At 35.1% G+C, this 18,093-nt stretch overlaps 2 protein-coding genes across 2 annotated transcripts; one reads left to right on the forward strand and one right to left on the reverse strand.

Annotated features, from left to right (window-relative positions):
- Positions 1-661: 661 nt before the first annotated feature.
- LOC101899739 (vesicle-fusing ATPase 1) lies at positions 662-10,381 on the forward strand. The gene is made up of 10 exons (XM_059121752.1): positions 662-671; positions 4,529-4,648; positions 4,732-4,819; positions 4,908-5,126; positions 5,911-6,056; positions 6,119-6,600; positions 6,766-7,581; positions 7,642-7,826; positions 9,539-9,697; positions 9,758-10,381. The coding sequence occupies exons 1-10, from the start codon at positions 662-664 to the stop codon at positions 9,885-9,887; spliced, it is 2,355 nt and encodes a 784-aa protein (XP_058977735.1). The 3' UTR covers positions 9,888-10,381.
- Positions 10,382-12,435: 2,054 nt separating this feature from the next.
- LOC101901462 (centrosome-associated protein Alms1a-like) lies at positions 12,436-17,221 on the reverse strand. The gene is made up of 5 exons (XM_005180870.4): positions 15,374-17,221; positions 15,170-15,295; positions 13,071-15,101; positions 12,863-13,011; positions 12,436-12,741 (listed from the first exon to the last, which is right to left on the reverse strand). Exons 1-5 carry the CDS (start codon positions 16,947-16,949, stop codon positions 12,679-12,681), a joined length of 3,945 nt encoding a protein of 1,314 aa, XP_005180927.3. The 5' UTR covers positions 16,950-17,221; the 3' UTR covers positions 12,436-12,678.
- Positions 17,222-18,093: the final 872 nt, after the last annotated feature.

The raw sequence follows: 18,093 nt of genomic DNA on the forward strand, positions 1-18,093 counted from the left end.
TCCAATTGGAAAAAGAACAATTGTAATAAACATCTTGTCTGTACTCATCAAATCATTTGTTTTTAAAGGACGTTCTTTATATTCGATAGGTATATGGTGTTAGATTATTACATTTTATATATACCACATGATTTATTCATTATCTCAAAAATTATGAGGGCTGCTATTTAGGGAACATGTATAAATAAAAATTTCTCGTGGATTTCGGTCCTTGCTACCATCTAGGGGTCTTGGGACTTATTTTTACAAGAAACTCCAAAGCAAGGGTTTGATATCTGAAATCAAAGTTGCTTGCTTCGTGGACTTGTGGCACTGGTGATTCATAAAAATGTTCAATCGTCTCTACCCCTTCTCCCTCACATAGTCTGTACTAATCAGGACAACCTTTATACAGTCTTAAGATAGATGCTAGTCAATATGCCCATCACGATTCTTAGATCAGGCATACTAGATTACCGACTAGGTGGCCCTAGATACCTTGCTACCGGTTTCAAGTGTTATCTTCTGGCAACTTCTTCGATGAGACCCTTTTTGAAGCTGCTTATCTAATAGCTTAAAGGGGGCTTAACTGTGCCATAAATTTACTGGGAACCACCTCAAACTAGTTCGTCAGTCATTTTATTGGCCACTATATTACTATGCCCCGGGTACATATACAAACATGTACATACGCAAGTATTTATTACAATGAACCACAAGAGTAACCATGACAGTGGATTCTACGACCCAGTGCGACATGGGTTCTAGGCTTTCAACTAGTCGGTAACAATATGGCAGAAAATTGGTCTATACAGGGCCACGCATTGGTATAGCCCTCATATAATTGTACCTTCCCATAATCGGTATTTTGATGAATTTAGACTCAGTTTGAAGTTCATAATGGATTCTATTTCCTGTGACACAAATGACCACATAGGAGGTTGGAGTCTAGGCTAGGAACATTATCACATTCTAAACTCGATTATCCTACTTAAAAAAGAGAGATAAAAAGCATTGTAGTCATTAGCTATAACTTTTTGTATTCCCAGATGCCGAATTAAAAATAGCAACCCTCGTAACATCATCATATAGTAATTTTATTGAAGCATATTAAATAGTGTAGGTTTTATTGAGAATTAAAATCGGAATAATTTGACAGAAAAAACATAGCAAAGTTCTTAGCACTGGAGAAGTCCTTCGTATACCATAAGAATGATTCCTAGTGGATGATATTTTCTTGGGTTAGATTCTTTTATAAATTCCCATTTCGCTTAAAAGCTTTAAATTTTAATTCTGAATATTTACACGATATGTAAAACAGGTTTTCTCTAAGCTAAAGACTTTGCTTTTACACAAAATTATGATCAGTTTTAAAGCATATGATTACATCGAATTTTAGACGATGGAATGGTACGTTTAAATATGGATGATAATAGAGCGAAAATAAACAACTCTTCTTCTGGTACCAAAAACATTCGAATAAACAAAGGAACAGCAAACGCCATCAAGTTATTTCAAAAGGGGTACTTGGAGTGCAAACTATTAATAAATGATATGAAAAACTAGGCAACAAGGAGAAGTTCAGAACTATAAATCAACTTTACTAAGGTAAAACGAAGTTTTTCTTTTTTTCTTTTTCTTTCTTAAATTAAAGCTACACCAATTTAAAACACACATACGGAAGTAGAGGCGCAATAATTTGCAAAAATGTATTATCATTAAGCGAAAGAAAAAACTACAACAAAAACATTTTATCGAATTTATTACAAAACTTGAACACCGTACAATGGTGTTTTTGATTATTAATAATAATAATCTTATAATTAATAAATTACTCGTAAAATAGTAAAAAAAAACAAAAAGCATACACACACACGCGGAGAATCATGAAACAAAGAAAAGTTTTTAAATGTTACTCAAAACCACAAATAAAATATATATATACGACCACGGATTATACATGGTAAACAGGAAATTAAAATATATATTTAATAAACAATTATATATGTTTTAAATACATTAAAGAATTCATACTCACATATTTTCCAAAAACAGAAAAACTTAAAACAAAAATGGTAATTTCAAATACCATTGGAATATAGAGAAAAACGAAAACCAAAACGTATCAAAAGTAAAATTTAAAAAAAGATCAAACGAAATAAACAATTGAATAACAATATTACAAACAAAAAAACTTCACAAAAGAAAAACTTGTATTAATTGAAAATATCAATAAAAAAACCCAATGAAGTAAATAAAATGATGATATGAGGTGTTTTAATTTATTAGGGCGTATTAGAAACAATTAGGATTATCTTAACATTTTTATTGAATTTCGTTGTTCATATGAAAAATACACAATTTTTATTTTCTTTCCACTCTTAATATGCGATACCACAATTTTGTGGCTAGACCCAAGTAAGTAGGTCGATTTGGCCATGTACGTCCGTCTGTCTGCCTGTCTTATTCATGCTAGAGTCAGAACGGCTTGTTATATAAAGCTCAGCTTTTGCATAGAGTTGTTTTTTGTCTGCTGGCAGGTCAAGTTCGAAAATGAGCCATATCGATCAACGTTTTCATACAGCCCCATGTAATATTCCACCCCAGATTAGGTATTTTAATGATTTTAGCCTCATTTCCCAGTGGAATATCTTCAAATTCGGCTCTATCTACTGTGATAGAAAATTGTTTTATAGGTTCGCGTTTTCTCATATATATTCATTTTAGCCTTCGTTTCTAATGTAATAGTATAAAGCCGATGGTCGCTCTCCGCTCGTATTAATCGAGCGTGGCATCAGAATAAATGCCGAATATTATCGCGAAATATTCTGGATGGTGTATTAAAGCCTAGGGCGCGCAAACATTTTGGCCGCAAACCTTGGACATTCCAACAGGAATCCGCACCTTCGTACTCAGCGCCACCCAAGAATGGTTACAAAATGAGGTTCCTCACTTCATTTCCAGCGCGCAATGGCCACCAAAATATCCGGATACCAATCCGTTGGACTATTGTGTCTGGAGTATTTTGGAAAGCAATGTTGGCACTAAAAAATACCAAAGTGTCGATCGCCTCAAGCAAGCGCTTCGCCAGTAATGGACCAAAATACCGCAGAGCAACATTCGGACAGCGTGTGACGTTTCATTGGCCATTTGAAGGTCAGAGTTCGTGCCAATTGTGACCAATTCGAACAAATTTAAACTCATTCTAAAATTTGAGGTTATTTCCGACATTTTTTGTTTTCATTCAATAAAATTTAAAATAAAAAGTAAAACATATGGCCTTTGACTTTATTGCAGTTTTTTACTTTAACCTGTATGCTGTCTTTGAGGGAAATCTTTGTCCATTTTCGCAAAATTTGCGACACAATAGTTTGTTTGAATCTCAGGGCTTATTATTCTATGACCATACAAATGTAAATTGATTCAAAAAAATCATATTTCGTAATGCCGAAAAACTCCTACATGTTAGATATATTAGCAACAAGGATTGTTATATGTTCATAGTTTTCCTTTATCAGTAATATTTTGTGCCCTGAAAAAATTCTGCTTGCTGTATAATTTCCCAAATATAATTTGAAGTCCCCTCAATTATTAACTCGGTAGATACTATTCGCTGTTTCTTTTAAAAATGGCCGTTAGATAGGTAAGCATAAATAATTTGTACTGTACACCTCAAATTATACTGTACACATTTTTGTCGCTGAATAATAAAAAAAAATCATCATAACATTTGATAGAAATAGTATTTTTCACTTTGTTTTCTTTGAATAGAAGTAGAGAAGTATTATTCCTTAAAATTCAATTATCGTGGTTTGGATTCAAAGTAAAATATGGTTAAAAAGTGTTGTCTATGGGATTTTAAGTTTTTATGTACTGTACTATTAAATTTACGTCAACCATTTTCAGTGAATAGAAGATGCCAAAATTACCATTTATTAGTGGCTATCTCCTACGGCGCCAGTGCAGCTAACGGCTACTATGAACTCAGATATCGTTATCAAAACTGTTGTTATCGATAAAAAAAATTGCTAGCTCCACTGAAACCCCAAGAAAACATCATTCAGCTTCTGTCATTCAAAGATAAAAGTAACCGTATAGCTCTTGGTCGTTAACAATTTTTTCTCAATAAAAAATACTATAATTTCCAGAGTGAAAATCACAAAATCTTCCAGAAAACTATAATATTAAGGTAAGTTATTTTTTAAAAACTTACCTTATATACTAGGGCATTTATTTTCTTTCATTAAATCATTTAAAAATATGAAACTGGTCATAAATTCCATTAGAAAATTATATACCACATAGGAAAAGAGAAATTGATTTGGAAAATTATTCTTTTTTTCATTGGATCGATAAATTTTCTTTTAGGCTCCCCACCACCACCACCACCCTCAGTGGAAAAAAGGAAGGCTGTAAAGAACATCACCACCACCACCCCCTATAAGGAAAAGGAGGAAAAGGAAAACAACCACTGAAAATATAGTAAACAGAGAGCAAGCTATTTACGACGTGTACCTAACAGAGAAAAAAGAGAGGGGAGTGTATTAAGTGCAATCAGCTGTTTGTTATTTTTGTTTATTTCATCGATACATTACATTCATTGAGTCACTCTTGCGCTGCTGGTACTGGTTGGTTATTGTGCTAAAATCTCTTAAACAAAATGTCCTATGTAAGCAAAAATGTTATCTTTGATATACCCAATGTGAAGGCTTAAAATGTTTCCTAACAATTTAATTGGTTTATCCATTGCAGCGCATGAAAGCAACAAATGTCCCACGGACGAGTTGTCTCTGACCAACAAGGCCATCGTCAATGTTAACGATTTTCCGGAAGATGTTAAGTAGGTGTTGTTGTTTTGTTTTTGTTCTTGCGTTTTTAGTTTTTGCGGAGGGATGCTATTGATTTTTCTTCGTTTTCTTTTTATGTAGGTATGCAGACATATCACCCGGACCGGGTCAACATTATATTTTTGCCTTGGAACGCACTGCTGAAGTGCCACGCGGCCACATTGGTTTCTCGTTGGTTCAACGCAAATGGGCTACACTTTCTATTAATCAAGATATTGAAGTTCGTCCATATCGTTTTGATGCCCATTCCGATGTTATTACCTTGGTCTCATTTGAGACAGATTTCTTGCAAAAGAAAACGTAAGTTATTATATCGTTTACATCATATCTTAATAAGGTCATCCTAATGCGACATAATTTAGTTTTTGTTGCATTAACATTTTTTTGGTGCAGTTCTATTACTCAAAAAAGGAGGTCGGGGGATACGTCTCTTGATGACTAATTCTAATTTTAAAATGCTGTTGAAATTGTTATCCAATTTTTGAAATAATGGCATAAGCCTACATTAAATTATTTATATGATGTGTCGTATACACAAATCATGACTGATTGACTAAGCAAGTTATCGTGACAGCCATCCAGAAAATATTACAAATTGAAAGACAACACAATGCTTAGAATTTATTTAAGAGTTTCAAAATGGATGGCCCTTTTAATAAAAGATTAAGCGCACTTATCTATTACGACATAGCCCTGTATATAGCATCGAAGTTAAAATCCAATAGGATATTCTAATGATATCCTTAAATAGCTTGTTATTTTGAAAATTAATCTATAACTTTTGTGTTTATTGTTATAAACATTATACTTTTTTCTGACCCTTTTCTAGAACTCTAAAATCTCACATTTGTAAGTAAAGGTTTCCATTAATATCCTATCATCTTAAATTACTTTCTAAAAATCCTTATGGTTTCCCTAGAACTATCTACGAACTATTTTATGACGATTTTCATCGTTTCATTTCCTTGGCTTTTCCAAAAACTCTATAAAAGATATTGAATATTCCTCATATATATTGTAACCAATTCTTTTCCTTCTATTTCTGTACATTTATTTCTGATTTCTTACATTGTATCATTTCCAGAACTTCCCAAGAGCCCTATGATTCTGATTTAATGGCCAAGGATTTCCTAATGCAATTTGGTGGCTTGGCCCTAACTGTTGGCCAAACACTTGTATTCAGTTTCCAGGATAAGAAACTTTTGGGCTTGGCTGTAAAAACACTTGAGGGTAAGAACACCCCATATGCCACCTCCCATATCTTTGGCTCACCATCTCTTTTTTCATTTTAGCAATCGATCCAAAAGCTTTGGGCGAAGGCAAGGAGACAACCACACGTTCGGTACGTTTTGGACGTATAACTGGCAATACGATTGTACAATTTGAGAAAGCTGAAAATTCGGCATTGAATCTGCAAGGCAAATCGAAGGGTAAAATTGTTCGCCAATCGATTATCAATCCTGATTGGGATTTCGGTAAAATGGGAATTGGTGGTTTGGATAAGGAATTTAATGCTATATTCCGTCGAGCATTTGCATCGCGTGTCATTCCACCAGAAATTATTGAACAATTGGGCTGCAAGCACGTCAAGGGTATTCTACTCTATGGTCCTCCTGGTACTGGTAAAACTTTGATGGCTCGGCAAATTGGTAAAATGTTAAATGCACGAGAACCCAAGATTGTCAATGGTCCTCAGATTTTGGATAAATATGTGGGTGAATCCGAGGCCAATATTCGTCGTTTGTTTGCCGAGGCCGAAGAAGAGGAAAAGAGGGTAAGTTTTGGAATAAAAATATAAATGCAGTAGAATCCCCAGATTTCGTTACGGTCAAACAAATCGTATAATCTGTCGAGGTCTATAATTTGGCATAAAATTAATTCAGAATCTGCTGAAAATAAGCATTTTTATAATATTTTGTTTTCAAATATTATTTTGCAGCTGGGTCCCAACAGTGGTCTACACATAATCATTTTCGACGAAATCGATGCCATTTGCAAACAGAGAGGCTCCGTGGCTGGCAACAGTGGTGTCCACGATACTGTGGTAAATCAGTTGTTGGCCAAAATCGATGGTGTCGAACAATTAAACAACATTCTTGTCATTGGTATGACCAATCGTCGCGATATGATTGATGAAGCTTTGCTACGTCCCGGTCGTTTGGAAGTTCAAATGGAAATCAGCTTACCCAATGAACAGGGTCGTTGTCAAATTTTGAGTATTCACACCAAACGTATGCGTGATTTCAATAAAATTGCACCCGATGTAGATTGCAAAGAACTGGCTGCGGCCACTAAGAATTTCAGTGGTGCCGAATTGGAAGGTTTGGTGCGTGCCGCCCAATCTACGGCCATGAATCGTCTTATCAAGGCCGATGCCAAAGTAACTGTTGATCCGGAAGCTATGGAAAAGTTGAAAGTTACTCGGGCTGATTTCTTCCATGCCTTGGAAAATGATATCAAGCCAGCATTTGGTACAGCCCAGGAGGTATTGGAAACAATGTTAGTTCGCGGCATTATCAATTGGGGTCAACCAGTATCCCACATCTTGGAAGATGGTATGTTGTATGTTCAACAGGCTAGAGCCACTGAAAGTTCTGGTTTGGTATCGGTTCTCATTGAGGGTCCTCCAAATGCGGGTAAAACTGCTTTGGCAGCTAAACTGGCACAAATGTCAGATTTCCCATTTGTCAAAGTTTGCTCACCGGAGGATATGGTGGGCTACACCGAATCGGCCAAATGTCTACATATTCGTAAGGTATGGAAAATATGACAAGTTCATAAAAATTTACTTTTAATTTGATTCTTTTTGCTTTAGATCTTCGATGATGCCTATCGTTCAATGTTGAGCTGTATTGTTGTGGATAATGTTGAACGTTTGTTGGACTATGGTCCCATTGGACCACGCTATTCCAATTTAACTCTACAAGCTCTGTTAGTGTTACTCAAGAAACAACCACCAAAAGGTCGTAAACTTTTGATTTTGGTTACCTCCAGCAGACGGTAAGTGAATAGGAGTACAACATTTTTGGAGAGGTCTAAGTATTTTTGGGTCCCTGTTAGATGAGAACGAAATACTATGGGCACCAAAATGTCTGTGCTTATTTTCGTGTAACATCGAAAACTGAAATAGTAAACGTACGGATTGTCTTTATTCTCATATTCCAATTTGTCCAGTACCATACGTGATAATGACTTTTTGTCAGCTTCTAAATATACAGTAGCTTAATTTTTAGATCTAGATTTCAAAATAACTAGAAAAGCTAGCAGGCCCAACCTATATGACGATCTTGGAAACCTCTTCCATTTTGGAAGAAGCCAAGTTTAATAGTAAAGTAAATATTTCAATAATGTGATGTCCAGCATTGTATTCAACACAATCCTCGAAGTATTTTTAGAATCACATAATAATTTTCGAAAATTTACTCCGTATTCCATCCGGCACTGCATTGATGTAATCTTTTTTATACCCTCAGCCATATGGCTACAGAGGATATATATCATTTGATGCGGGCAAAGCGTGCCTCATCGAAATATCGGTTTAAGACCCTAGATCTCTTTGAACCAAAACCGTTTCAGGACATTTGGAGTCGATCTAGCTATATCCGTCCGTCCATCTGTCTGGCTGGTACGCACGACAACTCTCGAAGGAAGTATCCGAAACTTGGAACATCGTAATATTATGGTGAAACTTAGAGCGAGTTCGGAGTTGGGCACCTTGGGTTCCTTCTGGTACCTCCCCCACAAAATGTCGAAATTTTCAAAGAAAATAATTAACTGCACAGAAAGAGAAATCATAATCCGATTTGCTCCAACTTTGCATATCATAATATATGCATCAGTACTAGGTCAGGTGCGAAAATGGACAACATCAGTCCACTCCATCAAGTACCTGACCCACAAAGGGTCAACATTTTTAATAATTATTACTCTTATAAAATGTGATGTAAGTGTCCGATTGTCTTCAAATTAACACACATCACAATATTTGTTTTAACCTAAGGTCTGATGTGAAGATGAAATATATCGGTCCACTCCTTCTGGTACCTCACCCACAAAAGGGTCGAAGTTTTGAATAATCATAACGATAATAAAATCCGAAATAAGCATCTGTATTCCTTGAAATTACACATATCTAAATATTTTTACTAACGCAAGATCTTTTGTGAAGAAGATATATATTTGCCATCCCCTTCTGGTACCTCACCCACAAAGGGTCACAATTTCCAATTTTTACAGGGTGATATAAATGATGATGAGATGAGATGATGAGATAAAAAACTGCAACAAAGTCAAACGCCATCATTTTTACATTTTTCTATATTTTATTGAATGAAAGCAAAAAATGTCGGAAATAGCATGAAATTTTAGAATAAGTTTAGATTTGTTCGAATTGGTCACCTTTGGCACAAATTATGGCCTTCAAACGGCCAATGAAACCGTCACATGCTGCCCGAATGTTACTCTGCGGTATTTTGGCCCATTCCCGGCGAAGCGCTTGCTTGAGGTGATCGACACTTTGGTATTTTTTAGTGCCTTGCTGTTTACTTTACAAAATACTCCAGACACAATAGTCCAACGGATTGGTATCCCGAGATTTTGGGGCTGCATTGATAGATCGTTTATGTTTTATAAAACTAGGTCTATTTTATTTAAACATTTTATAATATTATTTTTTTCTTGTTACTACCTCTTTTTTTACATTCTAATTCCAGTGAAGTTTTGGAAGAAATGGAAATGTTGACTGCATTTACATCCGTGTTACATGTACCTAATATATCACTTCCCGAGCAAGTTATTGCCGTTTTAGAAGATTGTGATCTATTTAGCAAGGGCGAACTCCAAGCTATTGGCAAGAAAATGAGCGGCAAGCGGTAAGTAACACAAAACAACTCTTAAAATATGGATATTCAAATTGCTTATTATGTTTGCAGAGTTTTCATTGGCATTAAGAAACTTTTGGCTCTCATCGATATGATAAGGCAAACTGAGCCACAGCATAGGGCCATTAAATTCCTCTCAAAAATGGAAGAAGAAGGTGGTTTGGAAATGGCGCGACACTAACTACAACGTACAAGTTTTAACATGTCAGTGGTGGAGCTCAACGATGTTTTCTAAAAGACAAAGAAGACAAACATAAATACAAAAAGAAATCCCTACTTAATAAGCTACAAAATTGAAACAGTTAATATATTGAAATCTATTAAAAAAAAAAAAAACACAAACTTATAGTAAAAGACTATAATACAGCTCCAGAACTTTCAAGATAAACATAACATGTATTAATTACAACAGTAATACACCGGAGAAAACAAATTTATTACAAAACAATTACAAAAGGCTATAGCTATGAACAAGAATATTGTAAAAATCAGGTCAACATATTCAAATTGAAACCCTTTGTGATCTCTGTTGTGTTAATTCGTATTAATAGTTGCTAAATACTTAAAACCATGGCTAGCTATGCTTAAACAAATCATGTTATTCTCTGTGTCCCCCGCAAATATGTTAGACTTTTCCGAATACCAACAAATAGATCTCTCCCTAAAGTATCCCAATCTCTGTTATTTTTTCTCCTCTAACTCTCCTACATATACATATAGATTTGTCGTTAGATAAAAAGTGTTGTTGAGAATTATAGATAATCTGTAAGTATTTTTAGTTAAATACAACATTCCAAAAACAAAACAAACATTTTGATCGAAATAAAAACAAAAAATCGTAACCAAAACAAATTTATTTTTGGTTTTCTTATCTAAAAAAAATATTGTTCAAAATTCGGCAAATGAAAATTAACATTTTTTGATTGCAGAGAATGAGATTTTGTATTTTTTAAGAAGAATTTCTTATAAAAATAAGATTAGTCCATGGATGGAGTTCATCGTTAAAAAAACGAATTGGAGTCTCCTTTAAATTTAAAAGAAAAAATATCTAGAGAATTGCTGAGGCGATGCAGTAAATGCCATTAATTATATATGCTATAGTAAAAAAAGCTTCAACCCCATCCATGTTCTGAGTCTTTTAAAAATTCAAAACGATTTTTTTTAAAAAGAACATTTAATTTATGTACTACAAAATTTCAACGAACAGCTTTGGTGTGGCCATTCTTCAACCCCACATGACATGACTATAGCTCTTAACAATTCCCTTCTGAACACTAAATCACCCTACTATATTGGAATTGTATAGCATTGTTGAAAAATCGAATAATTTATTATTAACAAAAAAAATATAATGTAATTGTTATTATTAATTAATATATGATGCTAATAAAATGATTGGGGAAAAAGCTAAAATTGGAAAAAACAATTTCTTGTGAGAAAATTGTTATGGACAACCTATTAAATTATACATACGTTTCAAAATAAATTATACAAATTATTAAAAAATATATATTATTATAAACCAAATAAGTCAACACAAAGTCAAGTCAATGAGCAATTAAATATAACTTATAACATAAAGGAATATAAATAAATAATAAATATTTAACAAAACCAGGAAAAATGTATTTATTATATAAAAAAAGAAACAATTGAGGTAAAAATATGATAGCATTTCGGGTAGCTGTGGAAACGGTAGTAAATTTAAGATTCCTCACTTGAATGAACGATGGATTCGTTCGGGAGTAATACAAGAAAGTTTGTATTTTTGTGACAGAACTTTTTGAAAAACCCACAAAAAGTGGAAATTTCCCATTACAGTGTGAGATAAAAAAACGACAAAGAAGTCAAAGGCCATAATTTTTACATTTTTTTTTTACTTTTATTGAATGAAAAAAAGGGCATGAAATACCATCAAATTTTAGAATAAGTTTAGATTTGTTCGAATTGATCACCTTTGGCACGAATTATGGCCTTCAAACGGCCAATGAAGCCGTCGCTCGATGCCCGAATGTTGCTCGCGAAGCGAAGCAACTCTTTAGCTCTTTTGAGTCTATTTTCTTTCCGTTGCACTTTTTGGAATTTGAATGGCTTTACCCCGAGCTCATTTTTCATAATGATATGTTCAGCTCACGACCCATTTTCGACCATTGCGACGCGCGTTTCGTTCAAGTCGCTTCTTTAATTTTTGAACCATTTCTGCTTACGTTGCTGTTTTCTTCCGTCCACTTCCTTGATGTCGGGCTACGGTGCCAGTATCACGGCCACCCAAATTTAAAGAAATCACACTATCACGCTGGAATTTTATCACTAATAACTTTTTTCCGGAAGATTCTCAACAAAATGCTTTTGTACGCTTGTTAACAATATAATGAGCTGTCACTGCAATAATTTGACAGCTGTCGGACGAGTGGCTTTGAAATGACAGCAGTCTGAAGTTGGTTGCAGTTTTTTCATCTCACCCTATATACACTCTCTAACCATATGGCTGAAGGTAGAATTGCCATTTATTGAATTCTAAAGCATCATAAATGTTGCCGATAACATTATGGATGTAGTTCATGGTCCTTGAACCTATAATTTCTTTGCGTCAATCTACCGCAGATTACACAAAACCATAATAGAATGCAAGTCATTGCAAAAGATTTTAAAATCCATTATTTTGAATCATGGTCCGATATAATTGTTGCTGGAAATATTGTCATATATAAAAAAACACATTTCTCTCATTTCTTTTTATTAAAAATAGTTTTTCTTTTATTCAAAAAAATTTCAACGTTTTACTAAAACAAATTCGGTTTTGTTTTCACCAAAAATTATTATCTAAAACATAACGTATTCAACAAGATTTATAGGTTTTTGTAATTTTAAAAAATATATGTTTTTTTTTAACAAAAAATACTTTGTTTTGTAATGCAAGCGGAGACATGCCTCAATATTTTTTCTATAATATTGAATTGTCTTTTTTTTTTCTAAATAACAACTTTGCTATGATTTAGTGATAGTTTTCCACTGCGTACACGCTTTTGTAGACGCTGAAATTAAAAAAGAGAAATGGGTTTCATTGTTAAAAGTTGCTTAGAAAAATATTTTCGAAAATAAATTTCGCCCAGCTTGCTGTGGGAACATTGGCTTGTTGGCATTAGTATTACTTACCAAATTAAAGACATCACGTAATATGCGATTGCCACGACGTCGTTTCTCTTCTAATTCCTGTTGTTTGCGGGCAACAACTTCGGGAAGAGAGGCAACACGTTTATTGGTCAAGGCTTTCATCTCCTTTGTCTTTAGAATACGGAGTTTTTCTGCAAATAAATAAAAATTAAAATATTTTATTTGTATACTTGAGACATGTTACACTTACGCATTGGTGGCGGTGGTAGATATTTTAGACGACGTTCCAGTGAATTAAAACTTGTATTATCCACAATTTCCCTCAATTGACGATCGCGTTCCTGACGCATGGTCTGCAATTCATTCAGTATGGCTTTACGTTCTTTAGTGTGTTTCAAAAAGTTGGGTTTTGCTCGTTTCAAATGCTCTTGTAAGGTTAGTTGCGGTGGTCCTTCTTTCTCCAAACTTGTAAGATTGTTGGTGGTAAATGTACCAGCCGATTGGGTATTTTTCAAGACATTGTTATTGGACTCTTTGGAATCGTCGAATTCAATGACATATGCAATGCCTTTGGGTTTGACTTGTATTGCAGCCGCTTTGGCAATGGATGTTTGAAATGTGGTCCCAGGCCGAGGAGGACAGTGGCTTATATATGGTTGTAGTTTATGTGCATGACAAGAATCTGAGGTTTGTACCGCCACACCAGCCACAGCAGCTGCAACATCATCATAGTGATGTGTTGTTGTGGGTGTTGATGAGATATTTTTCGAACCCATTGGTACGGAGCAATCGGACGACATACAAAAAATTGAGGGTGATGAAGCTGAAGTTGTGGTAACAGCAATTCTGGAATCCGAGGTTGAGGGTTTCGCCAGTTCTTGCCTTTTTGGAAATGATGGTTTTAGGCCCGCAGCTGTGGCCGCAGTTGTACTGTAAATAACATGTGACGAAGATGATGATGAATTGCCTATCTCCCTATCCTTTGGAGTGGGAGGTAAATTACTCTGAGGATATGCATATTCGGTGGGAGAAAATCTCCGATTCATGGTATGTGGAACAGAATAATAACCCTGCGTTTCCTTTCCAATGGGGAAATATTTAAATCGTGCCTCCACTTTTTGTTGTTGTTTTAAAATATCATAATGGTTTTGTTTTTTCGTTTTATATGATGCCATGAACTCTTGTTTTCGTTGCTTAACCATGTCACGTAAACTTCCAGTTTCCTCACTGTGATCTGTGCCACCAGGAGGTGTATCAATTTTTTGTCGTTGTATGGGATTGCTATTAATTACATGTTCAGATTTTTCCACATTTATTGACTTCTCAATTTCCTGTTGTTCGCCATTCTGTTTAGAACTATCATTGAATGGTGTACCTTCCTCACTGGACTCTTCCAGAATGACTTGAATTTCTTTAACCAAACGTTCGGCTGACTCACTTAGAACCGATGATTTATCGGAATAGACCGAATCATAGAGTTTATCGGATTGTGTTAAGTTAAAAGTTTCTTTAATTGGCAAAACATGGCTTTGATCTGACGAACATAAATTAGACGAGGTATTGGTATGATCTTGGTCTTTAAGTAGCAAATGTTTCAAACACTCCAGACGATGTATTTCACTTTCAATCCAATTTAATTGTTTTTCTCGGCCACAGCTATGTTGCTTAGTTTTCTTAGAGCTTTTTTCCCGTTTAAGGGCCTCCCTTTGGGCTGCCTTCTTTTTGTTTTCTTCTTCTCGTTTCTTTTCTTCATATTCAATTTCTGATTGTGTCAAGGGATTCAACCATTCGCGCATAGTTGCTTGGTCTCCATCTGTGTCGTAGTTTGTGGGATTTTTTCGCACTGTCTTTTGTGTGGGCAAATCATTTGATGATCTGGACGACGTGGACGTTGTCGCGTTTCCCGATGCTGAAGTGGTTCTTGCCGTGCTGGCCTTTTGCAATTTTTTCGACATTGTACTGCTTGGCGAATTACTGGTTTGTGTTGAGCGTGTTGTTTTAATATTCAATATTAGTTGTTCAGAGTCATTTTTCTTTGCCCTTTCCATTTGTTCGTTAATTAGTTCATTTTGCACATTATTGCTATTTTTCATTGCTTGGGGTTCTAGAATTGGCACTTGTTTGTGATGTGTGTTTGTGGACACAATGGTTGGAGATGACGAAGACGAAGGTTTCAAATCCAAAGAATTAGTTTGTTGTCCTCTGTCACAAAGTGTTCTCCTTTTAATGCTTTCCGTAGGGAACTGAGTTGCTTTGCCATCACGGGGCGGTCTATCATGACCTAAAACAATACATTTATATGCCTCGTTTAAATTTTTATTCTAATTCTTTATTAAACCCCCTATCTACCTTGTGATAAAGTCTTCTGTAAATCATTTCCATTTAATGATTTAATGCCTTCCACCATTTTTTGAGCTCTATCTTGAGATATTCGACGATGATTTGTGTTTATTGCAATACTCGGCTTGTCATGAGCTGAAAAATAAATTAAAACAAATATTACATTACCATTCCAAACGGGAATTCCATTTTACTTAACAAAAATACACTTACCTTCAATCGATTTACTAGTCAATTGGGCAACACCTTGTTTTGAATAATTGCCATCTAATAATTTAAGACCCAATTCTCTTTCTCCAACTAAATCTTGTGATGCTCTACGATCTTGCGTGGCTAATGTATTATTACTCCTGGTGGAACTTGAACCCCGGCGGGAATATACTGCATCATAAACATTTGATTTATCCGAAGACGTGGAATTTTGGCCTTGATGGTTTACACCCAAAGATGCCGATTCCTCTCCTTGCTCGTCCATCAAACGTGTTAAACGCCTAACAATGTCTCGTATTAGTTTTTTCTTCTGCTTTTCATTAACCTTTTTAGCATCAATGAGAGAACATATCAATTGTATACCCAAATCCAATTCCGGAGCTTGTCGTGTCAACGAAAATGAATTAGTGGTGGAGGTTGTGGTATTGGTATGCGATTGATTTTCTTTGTTTTCCTCCAGAGCTGCTTGAAATCGGGACTTAAGCTCATTTATGGTTTGCTGGGTGTTACTTTTTTGCATGGATTTTTCATTGAGTGCCTTTCGTTTCTTCAAAAGATCGGTAATGCTGGTGATGAATGGATGTTGGGCTGTTGGTGGTATACTTGTGTTAGAAAAATTACTTGATGTAGCTGCGGCTGCTGCTGAAGATGATGATATAGATGATCTGGACTTGGATGATCTCGAAGAGTAGTACTCAAAACTAGAAGGTGTTGCCGTACCCTCAATAACAGATGTTGATGATGACATGGAAACTTGAATTTCTTGAGATTTAGTACCAGCTGCAGACTTCAGCATAGATGTCTGGGCATATTTTTCAAATTTCTTTTGTAATGACGTTGATGATGTGCTCTTGGATAACATCTTTGGTCTTGCTCCACGTGTATTTGTTTTTGCCGACAAACCTTCAACCAAAGTGCTGCAAGCAAGTGGAGGTGTGGCATGTTCCATAGCACTATTCTTTACATTTTCCAATTGCTTATTTTGTGCCTTCAACTGTAGATTATTTTCCAATACCTTATCATCTTCATGTAGCTTGCTGGGCTCTGATGTCACACTGCTTTCTTTGAAGAATTCTTTGAGCAGAGATCGCTCCAACACGCTTATATTACTTGTCGACATAGATTTTTTGTAACCAATATCACCCAACGAATCCCATTCCAGACGTCTATGTGTTTTGGCTATGGAATCAGGAGTTTTAACTTGTATGTCTGCGCCATTCGCTGGCTTTTTTGGAGTATAAAGATTTTCATTAGAATTACAAACAACCTTTAACGATTCATCTTCCAATTCGATATTGATATCAACAAGAATATCCTTGACTGAGCCACTAAACTGTACTTCATCTTTATCGCGAATGTTGGGCATGCTCTTACAACAATTTGCTCCCAGTAAATTTTTCATTGATGCCAATGCTTCGCAGCTACTGTTTGATGATATTGCCTCGCTAGACGCCGGTGAATGTATTCTTAAAAATTTCTCCAAATTCCGATGCTTACCATATTTTTTATAATATTCAGAATATTTCATAGTTTTTTCATTATTTCGTGGTGTTTTTGGCAGACGGTGGCAATGATCCATAATGAGTGCTGGAATGAATGAAAGCAAATGTTTTGCCTTCACGAGCACGAGCCACAACGAGCAGATGTTGTTTTTTTTTTTTTAAAAAGGAGCAGAGCAGATGGTAAATGTTGTGCCAGCTATTGTTATTTTCCTTTACTGGAGTGGATAGAAAATTCAATTTCCCTCCCATTAACCATTAACACTAACAACTAGAAAATCAACCCCCCTCGAAGAGGAGATAGAGATATAAACAAATATAGTATGGCTTGTCAACGACAGAGGGCTACAGCTTTAAAAGAGTCGTTTTACTACACTTAAAGACACAGCAAACGGATGGACAAACGTTTTGTTTTCGTTACTTTATTTTGTGTCTTTTTTATTCATTGGCATACATTAATGCTCTCTTCGTAATAGTTGAGACCGGGAGCAAGCCTCTCTTTGTTTTTACTTAATACTTTTTTTGTTATTACTCGCAAGTTACATTTCTCTCTCATTAAAACAAGAGGAAAACAGTTCTGCTATCATTTCGTAGAACATTTACCAATGTTATAGAAGAAGAAAAATACTGGAAGAAACTATACCTTTACTACTCCTTCCGTTACTGGATTGAATGAAAAATCAAATTTGGCTTCCACCTAATTAAAACTAAGACCAATAATCACCATCATCAGAGGGCTATGGGCACTTTATTATACTTGTTTTTTATACTTTGTTTTACAACACTGTAAATGTCGGGTTATCATTTCTTCTTGATTAGCAAAATCAGAGATGGAAAACTGGAATGCTTTTCAATATAAAATGGCATTCTTTGGTGCGGAAACATACGGCCAGCAAAACATGCAACCCCTTTCTGTTCATAGTTAAAAGCCGGAATTTTTTGGCGTTAGTCTTCCGGCTGACTCTAACTTGCATCTTTCATTTATATTTATGCCTTTCTATAAAAGCACAAAAGAAGTTTGCCAGTAAAATTGCTAAATGTAAATTCGTATTTGCTATTTATGGCAATAATTTTAGATACAGTAATCTACATTCATGGCCTATATAATGTCTGCCAGTAAGCCCAACTGACAACATAATTTTCTGTCTGTAGACAAAAATTGTGATTTGAATTTTAAAAAACTTAATTCACAATAATTCAAAAACTTCAATACATGACCTATAA

This window comes from Musca domestica, unplaced genomic scaffold (assembly GCF_030504385.1).
Source record: "Musca domestica strain aabys unplaced genomic scaffold, Musca_domestica.polishedcontigs.V.1.1 2, whole genome shotgun sequence".
Lineage (NCBI taxonomy): Eukaryota > Metazoa > Arthropoda > Insecta > Diptera > Muscidae > Musca > Musca domestica.